Source organism: Lygodium microphyllum, chromosome 7 (assembly GCF_053477565.2).
Source record: "Lygodium microphyllum isolate KBCC chromosome 7, Lygodium_microphyllum_v1.1.10, whole genome shotgun sequence".
NCBI lineage: Eukaryota > Viridiplantae > Streptophyta > Polypodiopsida > Schizaeales > Lygodiaceae > Lygodium > Lygodium microphyllum.
In genome coordinates this window covers 102,397,956-102,411,707 of record NC_141141.1, presented here as the reverse complement: position 1 = coordinate 102,411,707, position 13,752 = coordinate 102,397,956, and the positions used below count along the sequence as shown (strand labels likewise).

At 41.8% G+C, this 13,752-nt stretch overlaps 1 protein-coding gene and 1 pseudogene across 5 annotated transcripts; one reads left to right on the top strand and one right to left on the bottom strand.

The window, feature by feature from the left end:
* The first annotated feature begins 241 nt into the window (after window positions 1-241).
* On the top strand, window positions 242-13,250 carry CYTC6A (Cytochrome c). 5 transcript variants are annotated; one of them, XM_087681762.1, is made up of 7 exons: window positions 242-401; window positions 478-526; window positions 11,826-11,951; window positions 12,060-12,154; window positions 12,340-12,371; window positions 12,450-12,496; window positions 12,624-13,250. In XM_087681762.1, the coding sequence occupies exons 1-7, from the start codon at window positions 303-305 to the stop codon at window positions 12,632-12,634; spliced, it is 459 nt and encodes a 152-aa protein (XP_087537888.1). In that variant the 5' UTR covers window positions 242-302; the 3' UTR covers window positions 12,635-13,250. The 5 variants fall into 5 exon arrangements, with proteins under 5 accessions (XP_087537888.1, XP_087537884.1, XP_087537887.1 ...); XM_087681758.1 differs by having other exon boundaries at window positions 253-401; window positions 12,450-12,513; XM_087681759.1 differs by having other exon boundaries at window positions 256-401; window positions 478-519; window positions 12,450-12,513.
* LOC148033773 (uncharacterized) lies at window positions 9,384-10,386 on the bottom strand (annotated as a pseudogene).
* Window positions 13,251-13,752: the final 502 nt, after the last annotated feature.

Below are 13,752 nucleotides of genomic sequence, written 5' to 3'. Positions count from 1 at the left end.
AGAAAGAGAGAACCAAGAGAGGAGAAAAAATAAATTAAAATAGCAGGCAAAAAGAGAGATAGAGAGAGAAAATTAGACATAGGAAATTGGGAGGGAAGAGAGAGAGGGTTTAAAAAGAAAAAAAAGAAAAAGAAAAAGATGAGAAATAGATTGTTAAACGAAGTTACTGTGCGACATGTTCGTTTGCCGTTTTGGGATAGCGAAGCTGCCACCAAGTGGCTTAACAGAACGCTAGTTACAAGTAAAGAAAATAGTAAAGATAAAAATGTTATTCCTATTTTGAATTAGTTGCCCATTGTAAGATGGGCATCAGTTCTGCAGCAATGGATGTCACACGGGCTTCTCTGATACAGACGCAATGGCTGCCTCAGACCTCAAATCAGGCTTCGCAATCAAGAAAGGTACAGAGAGAGAGAGAGAGAGAGAGAGAGCGAGCGAGCGAGCGCTTCAATTTGATACATCGTTTATTTTTGTCAGGCTGGTTACTTGTTAAACCGCAGAAAAATGACCACGCTCCAGGTCTCCGGTTAGTGGTACTTTAATGAGCGTTAGCTTTCAAGATATTTCCTCTTTACTCGTGGCTACAAGTACTTAATCTTCCCTAATGTGCTAGGGTTTAAACAGATCATGCAGACAAACTTTGATTTTGGTCTGAATGCTGGATTACTTTGTGGTAAAGTTCCAATTGTTTTGACTGTAGATAGATCTCTGAGACCATGCCATTTCAAAGAGAGAGAGAGATATAGCGATGCCTTGTCTGAGCGATTCTCTAATGATGCATGAAGGAGGATGGTAGAGCAAACACATGTTAAAAGCTGTTTTAGGATAAATGGAGAGAAAGAGCCAGAGTTCTTACCAAAGGACTTTCTCAGGCATATGGCTTTCATATGGCCTGACGATTTGTCTAAATATGCCCTCATGTGTAGGCAGGACCAGTCTTTGTTTATAAATTGCTTTTCCTAAAAAATTCACTTCCATTATTAAGTGGTATGCAAAAGTCGATTGGTGCCATTATAAAGAGGTAGGATTTGTATGCTTTTGCTGCTGTAAGTTGTTAAAATTCTAATGTTGCAACCTTCAAATACCTTTATTAGATTATGAGTATGCCTCCTTAAATACTGGCACTAACTGCAGGTCTAGGAGAAGAACTGTCATGTCTTGCCGAATGAGTGTACAATGCATGCTCAAATCAAAGTGTCTTACTTTCAAGAATGTGATCACATATGATTCATCATTAACCACATCATTGGTGTACATGATGCTACATTCAAACAGGAAGCATATCTTTCTGGATTCTAAGAGTATTAGTGCGGTTGATATTGTGAAGATGCGCTAAGGTTTGCATAGAGAAAAATAGAAACTACAAACATGACTAAAATCCAATAACTCATGCAAAAAGTGCAAAGAGGCAACAGTTTCCTAGAAATTTGTTTTAGTAGTCATTTGTGTCATGTATAGTCATCTTTTGCTTGTGAGCCTCTAAATCAGATGGGGACATTAGGAGCGTTGACATCCTATCTATTGTCACTTCATGTGTTTTGGTGGAGGAGGTAGCTTTTTCTAGAGCATGCATTAGAATGCGTTTCTTTTTCAATGGTATTTTAGGGTGTTCACATCGGCTGAGGTTTGTTTCAGCCTTTGCATTTCTTTTTCAGAGGTTGGAGGGTGCATTTACACTAGCTTGATGAGGCAGTCAGCCCATATAGTTGGCAACCACAGTTTTCCATTATTTTCATTGTAGATGGCCAGATTTAGGGCCTGCCTACATAGTAGTTGGCCAGATTTGCAGCGCCTTGGCTATTTATAGCTGTCAAATAGTTGCTGATCATCATTCATCTTTGCAAATCTTCAGCACATTTTACTATTTGGGATTCTCTAGTGTCATATGGTGTTGCCATTTGCCATCAACCTAATCCAGTGCCCTCATTACATGGCATCAAAGCCGAAAGTGAGAACTCGGAGGCTCTAAGAAGAGAAGACTATGCTTAGTTTGCTGTTTGGAGTAGATTTGTTGCAAAGAATGCAGATTTTCAGCATTGTTCAAGCCTTCTACAAAGATTGTGGCGCTTGAGTGTAGCGATATGGAAGGGTATGATCGGAATGAAATAAAAGAGTGAAACACGAAAAGAGGAGAGAGAGAAAGAGGTAGTAGAATGGCGAAGACTTTACAGAGAATGAATGTTGAATATAGAAGGCAATATGCACAATGACTCGGTGAACAAATCTACCAAATTATCCTTTGTCTTACAATACTCTACATCAATGGTCCCTTCCAAGATGTTCTCATAGATGACGTGATATAGAATCTCAATATGCTTTGTTCTCGCATGAAATACGGGATTTTGTGCCAAGGCTACGTAATTCTCATTGTCACATAGATATTTGGTCATTCTAGGTTGCTCACATCCAAGCTCACCTAACAATCTTAGTATAGTTGCTCTCTTGATTGAAAGAGCAATAAAGGCATATGCATCGCTAGATTCCCATTTCCTTTTAGAAGAAATGTGGGCAGCAATAGGGGCAATGTGCTGTCCTCCAGCCTCTCTTTGAGGTGTTTGAGTGCAAACCCTCCTTGTCTAGTTGAATCACCGGTCACAAAATCCCAAAGACTCTTGGCAACATGTAGATTGCGCACCATGAAACTCCACAAGGAGTAGTTAGTGCCATCCAATTTATCCCCTTGAGTGAAGATACCCAAAATGTTGCTATGGTCACTGTGACCTTATCGAGCCATTGTTGCAATAAAGTGCATAGATTGCAACCAAACACTTCCAAGCTGAAGTGCAAAATGTACTCACACGAGTATCAAGATCCCAACACAATAAAAAAAACTGTCCAAAACTATCTCAAAGAAAAATCTGCCCAAAAATGCCTTCAAAAGCGTGCCAAAGAGTGCTCAGAATAGCAATACACTAATGTACCTTGAAATGCGTCCCCAAAAAAGTTGATTTCAGCAATTTAATGTTGTAAATCCCCAAATTTCCAAATTTTTTTCTACCAAATCTGATCCTAACAGCAATTGAATGTTGTTGTTGCACTTGTTTGCCACCTTGGATGTGTGCCAAGTGAAATCCCTAAATTTTCTTGACAAAATCTCAAGAAATAGAACAGATTTTATACTTACAACCCTAGAATTTGGTGTAATGTTGGCTTGGGATGCACATAGATAGCAACCAACATTTGGGCTTCACCTCAGGATGCGGGCTAGACCCAAGAACTAGAAAAGCCCCAAATATCTGCACCAATGTTGAAGAAATTGTGGAATATTAGCAATTTTAGTGGAGATTCACATATAAGAGCTTGAATCAAGCAATAACCCAAAATTTCCTTAGAAATTTCAGAGATCGAGCAAGTTGCTAAAAAACCCCCAAATTTCTTGGCACCGATTTTGAAAAATTGAAAATTTCTTTGAAATTGGGGATAAGATGAACAAGATGAATGAGAATTTGCACAAATTTTCAAAAACCCCCAAATTCACGAATTAGGGGTTGTGTTTTTTAAAAGATTTGCAGAAAATGGCCGGTGGGTTGGAGAAAATGGCAGGTAGGGTTGAGAATATCATGAGTTGGACTGAGAGAGGTTCCATGTGTTGGGTTGTGTGCAAGACTGCGTACGGAATTACGTGCAGGCTGAAAACAAAAGCAACTTCTCTTGTAAAACAATAGCTTCTCTTTCTAAACGAGACGGAATCCATATGTCTAGTTTTGATACCAATTGTAGGAAATGGAGGAAGAGAGAAAAAGAAAGAAAGATATATTAACATTTTCTAAGGCCAAAATTGGTCTATGAGACAATCATGTACAATGTTGATCATCATTGGACATCAAAATGTGAAGTGTTGGAAGGTGGTCAATGATATACTCTAAAAGAAGCCAAGGTGATGTACAAGACAAAAAAGTGCTCATATAGGGATACGATGGGAGAAAGAGGTAGTACATGTTAGTAGGATTGTCAGCTCTGGACTTTTGTTGGAGAGAGGAGCCGGTGCCAGTGCCTACGTAGCCAGTGACTCATTGTTGTATGTGATTGTCTTGTTTTGGATATATGGATACCTTTTCACGAGCACATCTCGGAGGTCTCTTCTTTGTAGTGTTCTTTTGTTTTCTCTCTCTTCTGTCTTGTGTTCAACAGTTTATTTCAGCACTTGTCTATGCTTCCATTGTTGCACCACCTCTGACATGGTATCAGAGTTCAAGATCTAGGCTCATGTTGCATGTTTTTTTGTTAATTATAGCTGATTAGGCGTCAGTTTGTTTCTGCAACTCGACTTGTTTGTTGCCAATTATACTTGCCTTTTCTTCATTTAATGCAGCAACAACATCCGTTACACTCCTCTTGGATTTGCGTTTTCAGGCTGCGCTGCTATTCCACCCCTTATCGGTCCTTGTATTGCTGTTGACTGCTGATTTCTTCGTAGCATCTCTATATTTTCAGATCTGATCTTGGTCTTGCGCAAGGTGACATCCTCAGACTGATTTCTTATGATCAACTTGTGAATACTATGTGTGAACTCTATTTTTGTGTAGTCTATATTGTTTGGTTGGATGTCTTCTCTCTTTGTCTACCTTCTCTTCTTTGTCTTCTCTTATCCTCGCCATATGGCTCCTCTGTGCACTTTTACAAATGATAAGTTATGTGGACTTCACTATCTTACATGGAGTGCTGTGATGAAAGCCTAGTTTGTGTAGAAGCAAATTTGGTGCATTATGAGGACAACCATGAGGAAGTTGTGCTTACATGGGATTTAGACGATACATGTGCATATTCTGTATTGCGTTGGTGTATTTCTAAAGAAGTTCTACCGGTGGTTACCTCTTGCAAGACATCTCCCAAAGTATGGTTGAAGCTTTAGATGTTGTATAAAGCACCTTCCACCATGCGTGTAGTGACTCTTTATGGCTAACTTCAATAGATGAAGCTTGAGTCGAAGTACACTAATTAGTCCTTTTTGCTCTGTGTTACATAGGTACAGGACCAACTTTGACACATGTAGTCTGCCCTTCTAGAGGTACATCTTGTGAGAATGGTGCTCTACGAGCTCCCTTTGGAGTTTAATGGAGTGGTGAATGCTTTGTGGACGCAAACATCATCTACACTTGTGAACTTTACACAAAATTCCTTGATGTTGCTCGAGCATGAGGTATCTTTGTGTTTATAGGGGAGGCTTCCGTCTCATTATGGAGGTTCTAGTGAGGCCTTTACAGCTTCAAAGGGATGAGAGGAAGAAGTTGTCGAAGACCCAATGTTTTCATTGTTGTAAGAAGAGCCACTTGCAGAAGGACTGCAAGGAGTTAGCAACTTCATGGAAGAGGGAGGAGCAAGATGTGGACTTATTCGATGAGTCCTCTTTCTCAAACTTCAACTTTGATTCTCTGGGCAAGGAGAAGTCCAAGGAAGGGAAGGGATCCGCTTCTTTAGATGGAGGAAAGGGAAGGCCTTAGCTGCCCCTTCCTTCGCTGCTTCTAGTCCAGTTGATGCATTCATCCTTGACGACTCTCTAGTACCAGAGAGAGAGTGTGAGGGGGTGGTAAGGTGGGATTGGTGAGCCTTATTTATACATGTATATAGGTGCACATGCTCTAGAGAGGGATTTTCATAATGCATCGATTGAAGTTTTGCAAGTTCAAACCTTGGAGTTGGGATTGACATCCATGTTCATGATGGGCCGGTATTTGACAGAGAGCAGACTTAGCTTCTAGTCTCAAGCTCACATGAGGGGACACTTTGGTCGTTGGCCACTGGCGGGAAATCTATGGTTACATATGTTCTGAGGCATTTTTGATAGGATAGTCTTATATGGTACCGCAAGTCATTGATGACAGACATAGAGACATGCTATGGTTCTTCTCTATTTTAAGGAGCTGGTATGATCACTATTGATATCGACATCAGATTCTCTCTAAGGCATCTTGGTGGTGGCTTGATCACCCACCGCTTGGGTATCCATGGTTCTACTTTGGTGGTTCTATGTTGTATAGACTATGATGAGTCATTATCATTGTATCAGATCACCCATGATCTGAGAGAGGGTGTTAGTCGGTTTGTCAGCTCATGTATGAGTCTCTGCATGCGTGATGGGTTCGGCACGTTTGTGTGTATTTTAGGCATTTTATGCTAGTGGCCAATATTTAATGCTGGCCGACCAATTGCTGGTTATGGTCTATTTTAGGCCTATTTATTGGGCCCCTCCTCCTCCTCCTCCTTCCATATAGTCATCATTATTCTTTAGGTGGGCTCCCATTGGAGAGAGAGGAGATGGTGCTAGTGCCCACGCAGCCAATGACTCATTGTTCTATGTGTTTGTCTCGTGTTTGGTATATGGATTCCATTTCTTGAGCACATTTGTGAGTTTTCTTCTTTGTAGTGTTCCCTTATTTTCTCTCTTTTGTGTTGTGTTCGGCAGTTTATTTCAGCACTTGTTTATGCTTTCATTGTTGTACCACTTCTAACACGTCTAGTTGTATGGTTGAATGATACTCGTATATCTAGTTCCACCCAGTCAGGATCGATGGGTAGAATATGTTAGCATTTGGACTGGGCCCTCGACTCTGTTAGCTGCTGCTCGTATTGCTAGCGGATTGCTCTCATCTCTCTCTAATGTAACATTTGTGTTTGGCACCCCTATATCAGTGGGTAGCATGTTGCTCTAATCTCCTCAGTTATCTGGATTGTCACCTCTCTTTGTGTAGGTGTTGTATAAGTGCTCCTTGCTCTCTACCTCCTCTTGGCATAATCTACAAATCCGCTCAGCTTTAGGGATGTGGGCTGTTCTCTTGATCTCGATCTCGAATTGGTGAGAGATACTCTAAGTTGGCCAATGGCTACCTGTTGGGAATAAAGGCCTCGTGCCTTTAAATGTGCTTGGGTGTGAACACACCCTTAGCACTTGTACACACACACACACACACACACACACACACACACATATATATATATATATAAACCTAAAGGTACTCTCTTGTCGTTGTACCTAAAAACGTGCACTCTCTGCTTTTCTCTCTCTCTCTCTCTCTCTCTCTCTCTCTCTCTCTCTGTCTCTCCGTACCTAAGTAATACCTAATATCTCGATCTTCGTGCCTAACCCGTCACTACAAGTTGGTATCAAAGCGCAGAGTGTATGCTTCCCGAGATCAAAGGCTGCTCGCCAACAGCTCGAGGCAGAAGGTCAGTTGAGCACTAGTCAGTGTGACTCGCAGAGCAGAGTGTGTGCATGTTTTTAGGTACAATGACAAGAGAGTACCTTTAGGTTTTTAGATAGATATATATGTGTAAGTACAAGTGCTAAGGGTGTGTTCACACCCGAGCACATTTAAAGGCACGAGGCCTTTATTCCCAACAACCTCCCACCTAAAGGCAATGTGCCTTAAGCGGAGAAAAGAATCAACCAAGTCTAGGTATGTACAAAGCTGAAATACATATATCTATCCAACTCCCATCATTTGTCGACAATGAGCAAACCGCTCTGCTGGAAGACCCTTCGTGAGAAGGTTTGCAGGGTTATCATCTGTATGCACTTTGACAAGCTCAATGCTCTTGCTGTCAAGTACATCTCTAATGAAGTGGTGCTTCACCTGCATGTGCTTTGTCTTTGCATGAAAGACAGGATTCCATGCTAGCATGATAGCACTCTGACTATCACAATGGAGAACAGGTAACTCTGTGATGCCAAGCTCTCCCACCAAACGTGAAAGCCATAAAGCCAGCTGCCTCCTTGCATGCCTCAGTGGCAGCCACATACTCTGCCTCTTTGGTTTAATCGGCTTTGCCTGCTTCTTTTGCAACAGGATGTTGTAGCATTGTTTTTGCCAAACTGCAAAGTTGTGTGCTTCTTCAAGCTTCTTTATATGCATCAAATTACTGCTGTCATTGCTGCCAGCCATGATTCTCAGCCCAAAAATGACCCAAAAACAGCAAATGCAAGCCCAAAACTGTCACCCAAGTGACCAAGGTACAAACAAGCACCAACCAGCAATAAATAACCATGTAGAAGCACAGATTTCAGATCTGTAATTAAATTTTCAGAAGCACCAAACAATGTTCTACAGCATCATCCAACTGATTACAGCTGTTCCAAGGGCATATGCATCACATTACATGAGAAATCCCAAAATTTAGCTGCAATTTCTGTTGTACATGTACCCATGGGCATAAAATTTGACACGAACAGTCAAAACCCCCAAAATTTTTGTACTCAAAGCATCGACCACACATTTGCATTTTCCGTCATGCATAGAATAGGCCCTTTTTGCCAAAATAGAGTAATTTCAGCAAAACCCCCAAATTTTACGAAGTGTTGATGTCCAAATTGGGTGGAATTCAACCTGCATGTACATAAATTGGCCAAATGCTGCACAAATTTTACCCAAACTGCAAAAGCCCCAAATTGCACGGGGTCCAATGTGGATCAATGTCGAGAAATTGGGTAAATTTCAGCCCAATTTGTGCTTGTACATGAAAAGCCCCAAATGTCGGAGGCAGAATGTCACAAATTCTTGCAAATTGTGAGAAAAATTGTTGCATCACAATCCCCAAATCCGAGAAAAGCCCCAAACTTTCGGTCCAAGATTGCACAGATTTCAGTGGAATTGACTCATCTAAGAAAAATTTCACTTGCATTTGAGAATCCCCAAAAAATTTCTGAGGCCTGCGCATTCAATGTTTGCAATTTCTGGTCCAGAGAACACTGCAATGTGTGTCGGGCACAAAATTGGGAAAACCCCTAAATTTCAAGACACAAATTTGCCTTCTGCGCTTGTAGGGGTGAAAACCTGGAAATGAGAAGTAAATCGGAACGAAATTTTCTGATTTCAATTAAAAAAAAAAAGGCGTTGACTGCGTGTGGTCCGTGCGGCTGCGTGACCTTCGTCACTCGTGCAGCCCCCCCCGTCGCCCGTTACGCTGCAGTCAATCGTGCGTCCCCCCCCCCGCCCGGGTTGTTTGTCTGCGGAGTGTATGGCCATCGGGCAATAGGCTGACTCAGGCAGTCAACAAAACTTTTGGGTGACAGGCGACAACCAGTTGAGCAGGCTGCAGCATCGCAGCGTGGTGGAGTGATGAACAGCATGACAGACGGACATGGTGTTGACCACCGTGTTAGCGTGGCGATCGACCTCAGATGATTGCCTCTCTTGTGGCATGCATACATCTAGGTATCCGGGTCTCTCAATGAAGCCATCCATGGTAGTCTTCATGAAGTGGTCTTTGTAGTAAGACATCTTCGGAAGAAGGGGTTGCTTGGGTGATAGCAATGTATGTTGTTGTATGTACAACTAGTAGAGATCTTGTAAGCCATCCATGGTAGTCTTCATAAAGTGGTCTTTGTAGTAAGACATCTTCGGAAGAAGGGGTTGCTTGGGTGATAGCCATGTATGTTGTATGTACAACTAGTAGAGATCTTGTCGCATGATCAAGTTCCTCTTTGTGTGGGAGAGATGTATGAAGGGGGAGTTAGGATCATAATGAAAGGGGGGGAGATGGTCCATATCGATCCCATATTTTGTAAGCCACTGCTCGACTCGTACATACCATGATGTCTTATGTCGTGCTTGAGCTAGATGCCTAGAGGCCTTGCAGGCTCTCCTAGGTAGTCTATTGGGATGCATGTCCATACTCTATGTATGAAGCTAATGGTTTGAAAAAGGGTCTCCATCATCGTGGGGGGTGTAGCAAACTTGGCTCTAATAATCTCATGCGGTACTGATGGTTTGGTGTGGATCATTCGTGAGAGCATAATGACCTGTGGTCTCTCGATCCGTGTCCATAGATATGTAGCCAAGCTAGGGGTCCAAATAGGCGCACCATACATCATGGTTGGTGTGGCGAGTGTATCAAATAGCCATCTCTATGTGCGAGGCTCTTGGAAGTGTGCATGGTGGCACTATCTCTCCATCATGGCCAATGCTGCATATCCTCCTGTGAGCTGGTATGTGGTTGCTTGTGCCATGGTGAATCTTCTAGTAGATGTAGTGAAAGTGATCCCGAGATAGACATATGAGTCCACAACCTCCACCTGTTTGGCTCGTAGAGTGAAGATTGATCTCCTCCTCATTGGGGCTGATGTTTGGAAAATCAAGATCTTGGTTTTTCCAAGATTAATCGTCAATCCGTGTTGTGTACAAAAGTCATGAAGGGCATGGAGATGTTGCTGTAGGCCCTCTTTTAATTCAGAGGCTAGAACAATATCGACAGCATAAAGCATAATGGAGACAAGTATACTCGCTATCTCCACCCCATCACCACATCCTCGTGTGATGTGATCTATCTTGTTGATGTAGAGACAGAAGGGTGTGGGGGAGAGAGGACATCCTTGCTTCCCTCCAATGGTGCTAGAGACCATGTTTGAGAGTCTACCACCCTCTCATATAGTGCATAGATGCTCCAAATCATTTCTGATGGGATCCCTAGTGTGTGCAGCCTCTATAATAGTCTATCTTGTGGAACTGTATCAAAGGCTTTTTGGAAATCCACAAAGCAATAGTAAAGTCTCTTTTTTCTCATTTTTCCCTGCTCTATCATGCTTCTCAAGATGAAGATGTGCTCAAGTGTAGAGGACCCTTGCAGCTTGTCCTATTACTCTCAATCTCCCTCTCTTTGCATGTTCAATGAGCTCGGCTTCTATCACCACTCCATATATCTTGGCCAATGTGTGGCCCACCATGATGGTTTTGTAGTCACCTAGATCTAGGGGATCTCCAGAGTTGTGGATGGGCATGATCCTTTGCATGGTCCACTCATTTGGGAAGCCCTCTGCTAGAGCTCTATTGAACATACAAGCAAGGAGAGGAGCCAAAATGTACATTGCATAAATGAAGTGCTCACCTTGTATGCCTGTGTGATCCATTGATTGTCCATGCTATAGGCACTCGATCACTCTCCTCACCATATCATGTGTGAAGAAGGTGGATGTGGTAGGGTGGGGAACCGGTGGCTGGTGCGGTACATCATATAGTCCCTTTGCATAGGCATGCCATTTCCTTGGGTCACTGATGGGTGTGGGGTGACGTGGCCACTGCAATTTGTGCTATGCTATGGCTACGTCTTTGCTCATGAATAAATGGTATAGATCCCAATACTGTGCCTTCTCATATGCTTATCTTTTACGACGATTCAAGAGAGTGTGAAGAAGAATGGGCAGCAGTCCCTCACTCAAAAGATGCAAGTACTAGAATGATAGAATGAAAGTATTGTAGGTCTTAAGTAAGTTAGACCCATCCCTAACTCAACTCGAGTTAATTCTACTGTCACTACTTTTGAAGTCCTAGACACTATACTTTGACACTTTAATACTAAAGTGTCCACACCACACAAATAACATAGGGCACTACCCATAATTGACCAATTCTAACACTCTGGAGTAATCACCGGTACATTTATTTAGAGTGTAGTTGTCAGCCTTTACTGTCGAGTATTCAGTTGTTAAATTTTAATGAGGTGTTACTTAACATGTTTGATTAAAGTAGTTTGAATCATATGCACCTTATACAGCCATGTATTATTCAGCCGTAAGGTATGAATTATACTCCAGCCGTACTTTACTCTGCCTTTGGTGTTATGTTGTATATGTTTTTAGTGTATGTATGTTGTGTGTTTATGCATGTCATGGATGCATCTGCATATGTGTGTGCATGTGTACAATGCACAACATGCACGTGTGCATGTATGTTTTTTTAAAAATGATTTTTTTGGGGAGGCAACAAGATAGAAAACATAAAACTTAAAAGGAAATGGAACTTAAACTAGTTAAGGATTAAGTCTCCTAGTGAGAACACAAACAAGTGGGATGAGCAGTGGGAGTTGCTGTTAACATGTTTCTTGCGAATTTGCAGCTGCTGCAGCAGTAAGCTACAATGGAAACAAGTTGTCTCAAAACTTGAAACATAAGGCAGCTACTTGCCTAGCTGCAACAGCTGTTCTCAGTGCTATGGGACTGTCAAGTAATTTTCTTATTGCAGGTAAGTGGTTTCCAGTTTGGCAGAGATGCGACAAAAGTAAATGCATTTTTGCTTGTAATTGGAATGGAAAGATTTCGCATTTTTAATGATCTTCTGGCCTTCCTACAGACTCTGCAATTGCAATGGACCAAGGCAATGTGCAGACCCTTTTCCAACGCTCATGTGTAGGCTGCCATGTAGGAGGCGGCAATATCCTTCAGCCGGTACCTTTTACAAGGATGTTCAACCCTTACATTGTTCACATGAGAATGGATAATTTGTCATGGGAGTGGATAATTTGTCATGGGAGTGAATAATTGTAACTCTGCTGGCTGTGAATATTATAGTATGTAGGATTTGCTTTGAGACTGGCTCAACTATAATGGTGTTGTTTTGTTGGGTGATGGAGGGGGCAACCTTATCAGCTACAGATCTGGAGCGGTAATGCTAATACTTTACTTAAGCTCTTTGTTTGTCCAGCTCCTCAAATTTTATTGAAATGCTTGCCTTCTGTCATAGAAATGGTGTTGCTGCTGTTGATGATATTTTCAGAATCACCTACTCAGGTAGGGGTAGGATGCCGGTGAGTAACTGCATGTTTAACCAGATTATGAAATTGTCTCCCTCTTCTATAGAAAAAGTTTAAGGGCTTGATTTGTTTACCCATAATTATGAGCCTTGTTCCTTGGACAGGGGTTTGGTGAGCAGTGTGCACCAAGGGGTCAATGTACTTTTGGGCCTCGTCTCAGTGATGAAGAAATCCGCGCTCTTGCAGAGTTTGTGAGGTCACAGGCAGACCGGGGATGGAAAATATCACAGTAGCTTGGTCTGGCACTGTCAAACAAAGTGTGAAGAAACCTGTGTTCTTTCAGAGTTTGTAAGGTCGCAGGCAGACCAGGGATAGAAAAGTCCACAGCAGCCTGGTCTGGGACTGTCATACAAAGTGCTCTTATCTAACAACAAAGATTTCTATGCACATGCAACCAGAAGCATTATCCAGTACTCATGATGCCGAGTGAATGGCTATTCTTAACTACATGCGTTGGCTAACTGTACAATTTGGCTGTTGAAAGATCAGAAGGGTTAAGCGAATCAATGAGTCCAAAAGCAGTAAGGTTTTCTGCATTGAAGCAGTGATTTGGGTCCTGTTTTTGTCATACAAGTGTGATAAGCCAGTTCATGGGAGAAATTTTGCCATGCTAAAGTGTTTTTAAGCAGGGCACTGCTTTTGTGGTATGAACAATGGCTTGTCACAAATTGTGAAAGATGAGCTGAGGTAAAACACACATTTGGTAATGAAACAATTTGTTTGAATCGTCATTCCTGTAAGTTCAATTTTCATCACAAATTATATTGCATGCAATTCTCAGCGTAGCAAGCAAGGCAACAACAAGATAAAGCAATGAGATGATGGCAATCTGACTATTTCCAATGATTAGTCTTCAAGGCCCTATTGTGACATTCACCACATAAAATTATGACATTAAAATCTGCATTGCTGACCTATGTAAAGATTGTACAACTCTGACTCATCCCTTGTGAAGTATTAAGAGCATTACCATCAATTGATGCAAGCTACTAACTTTTGGAGATTATCTTATAAACAGGCTCTATATTCATGTATTCTTGTTCACTTTGTGCTCCACTTGCCAAGTGTTGAAGATGTTTTGTCAGAAAGGCGGAAAGCCAATTTGAGATGTGGAATTAAGTTGTGGCAAGAGTATGCAAAGCGTTTGGATACCATATCTTGCGTTTGTGCTAGATAAATGATTGGTACACAAGTACACGATAGACACTGCAGGTGTCTACCCAATTTCTTGAA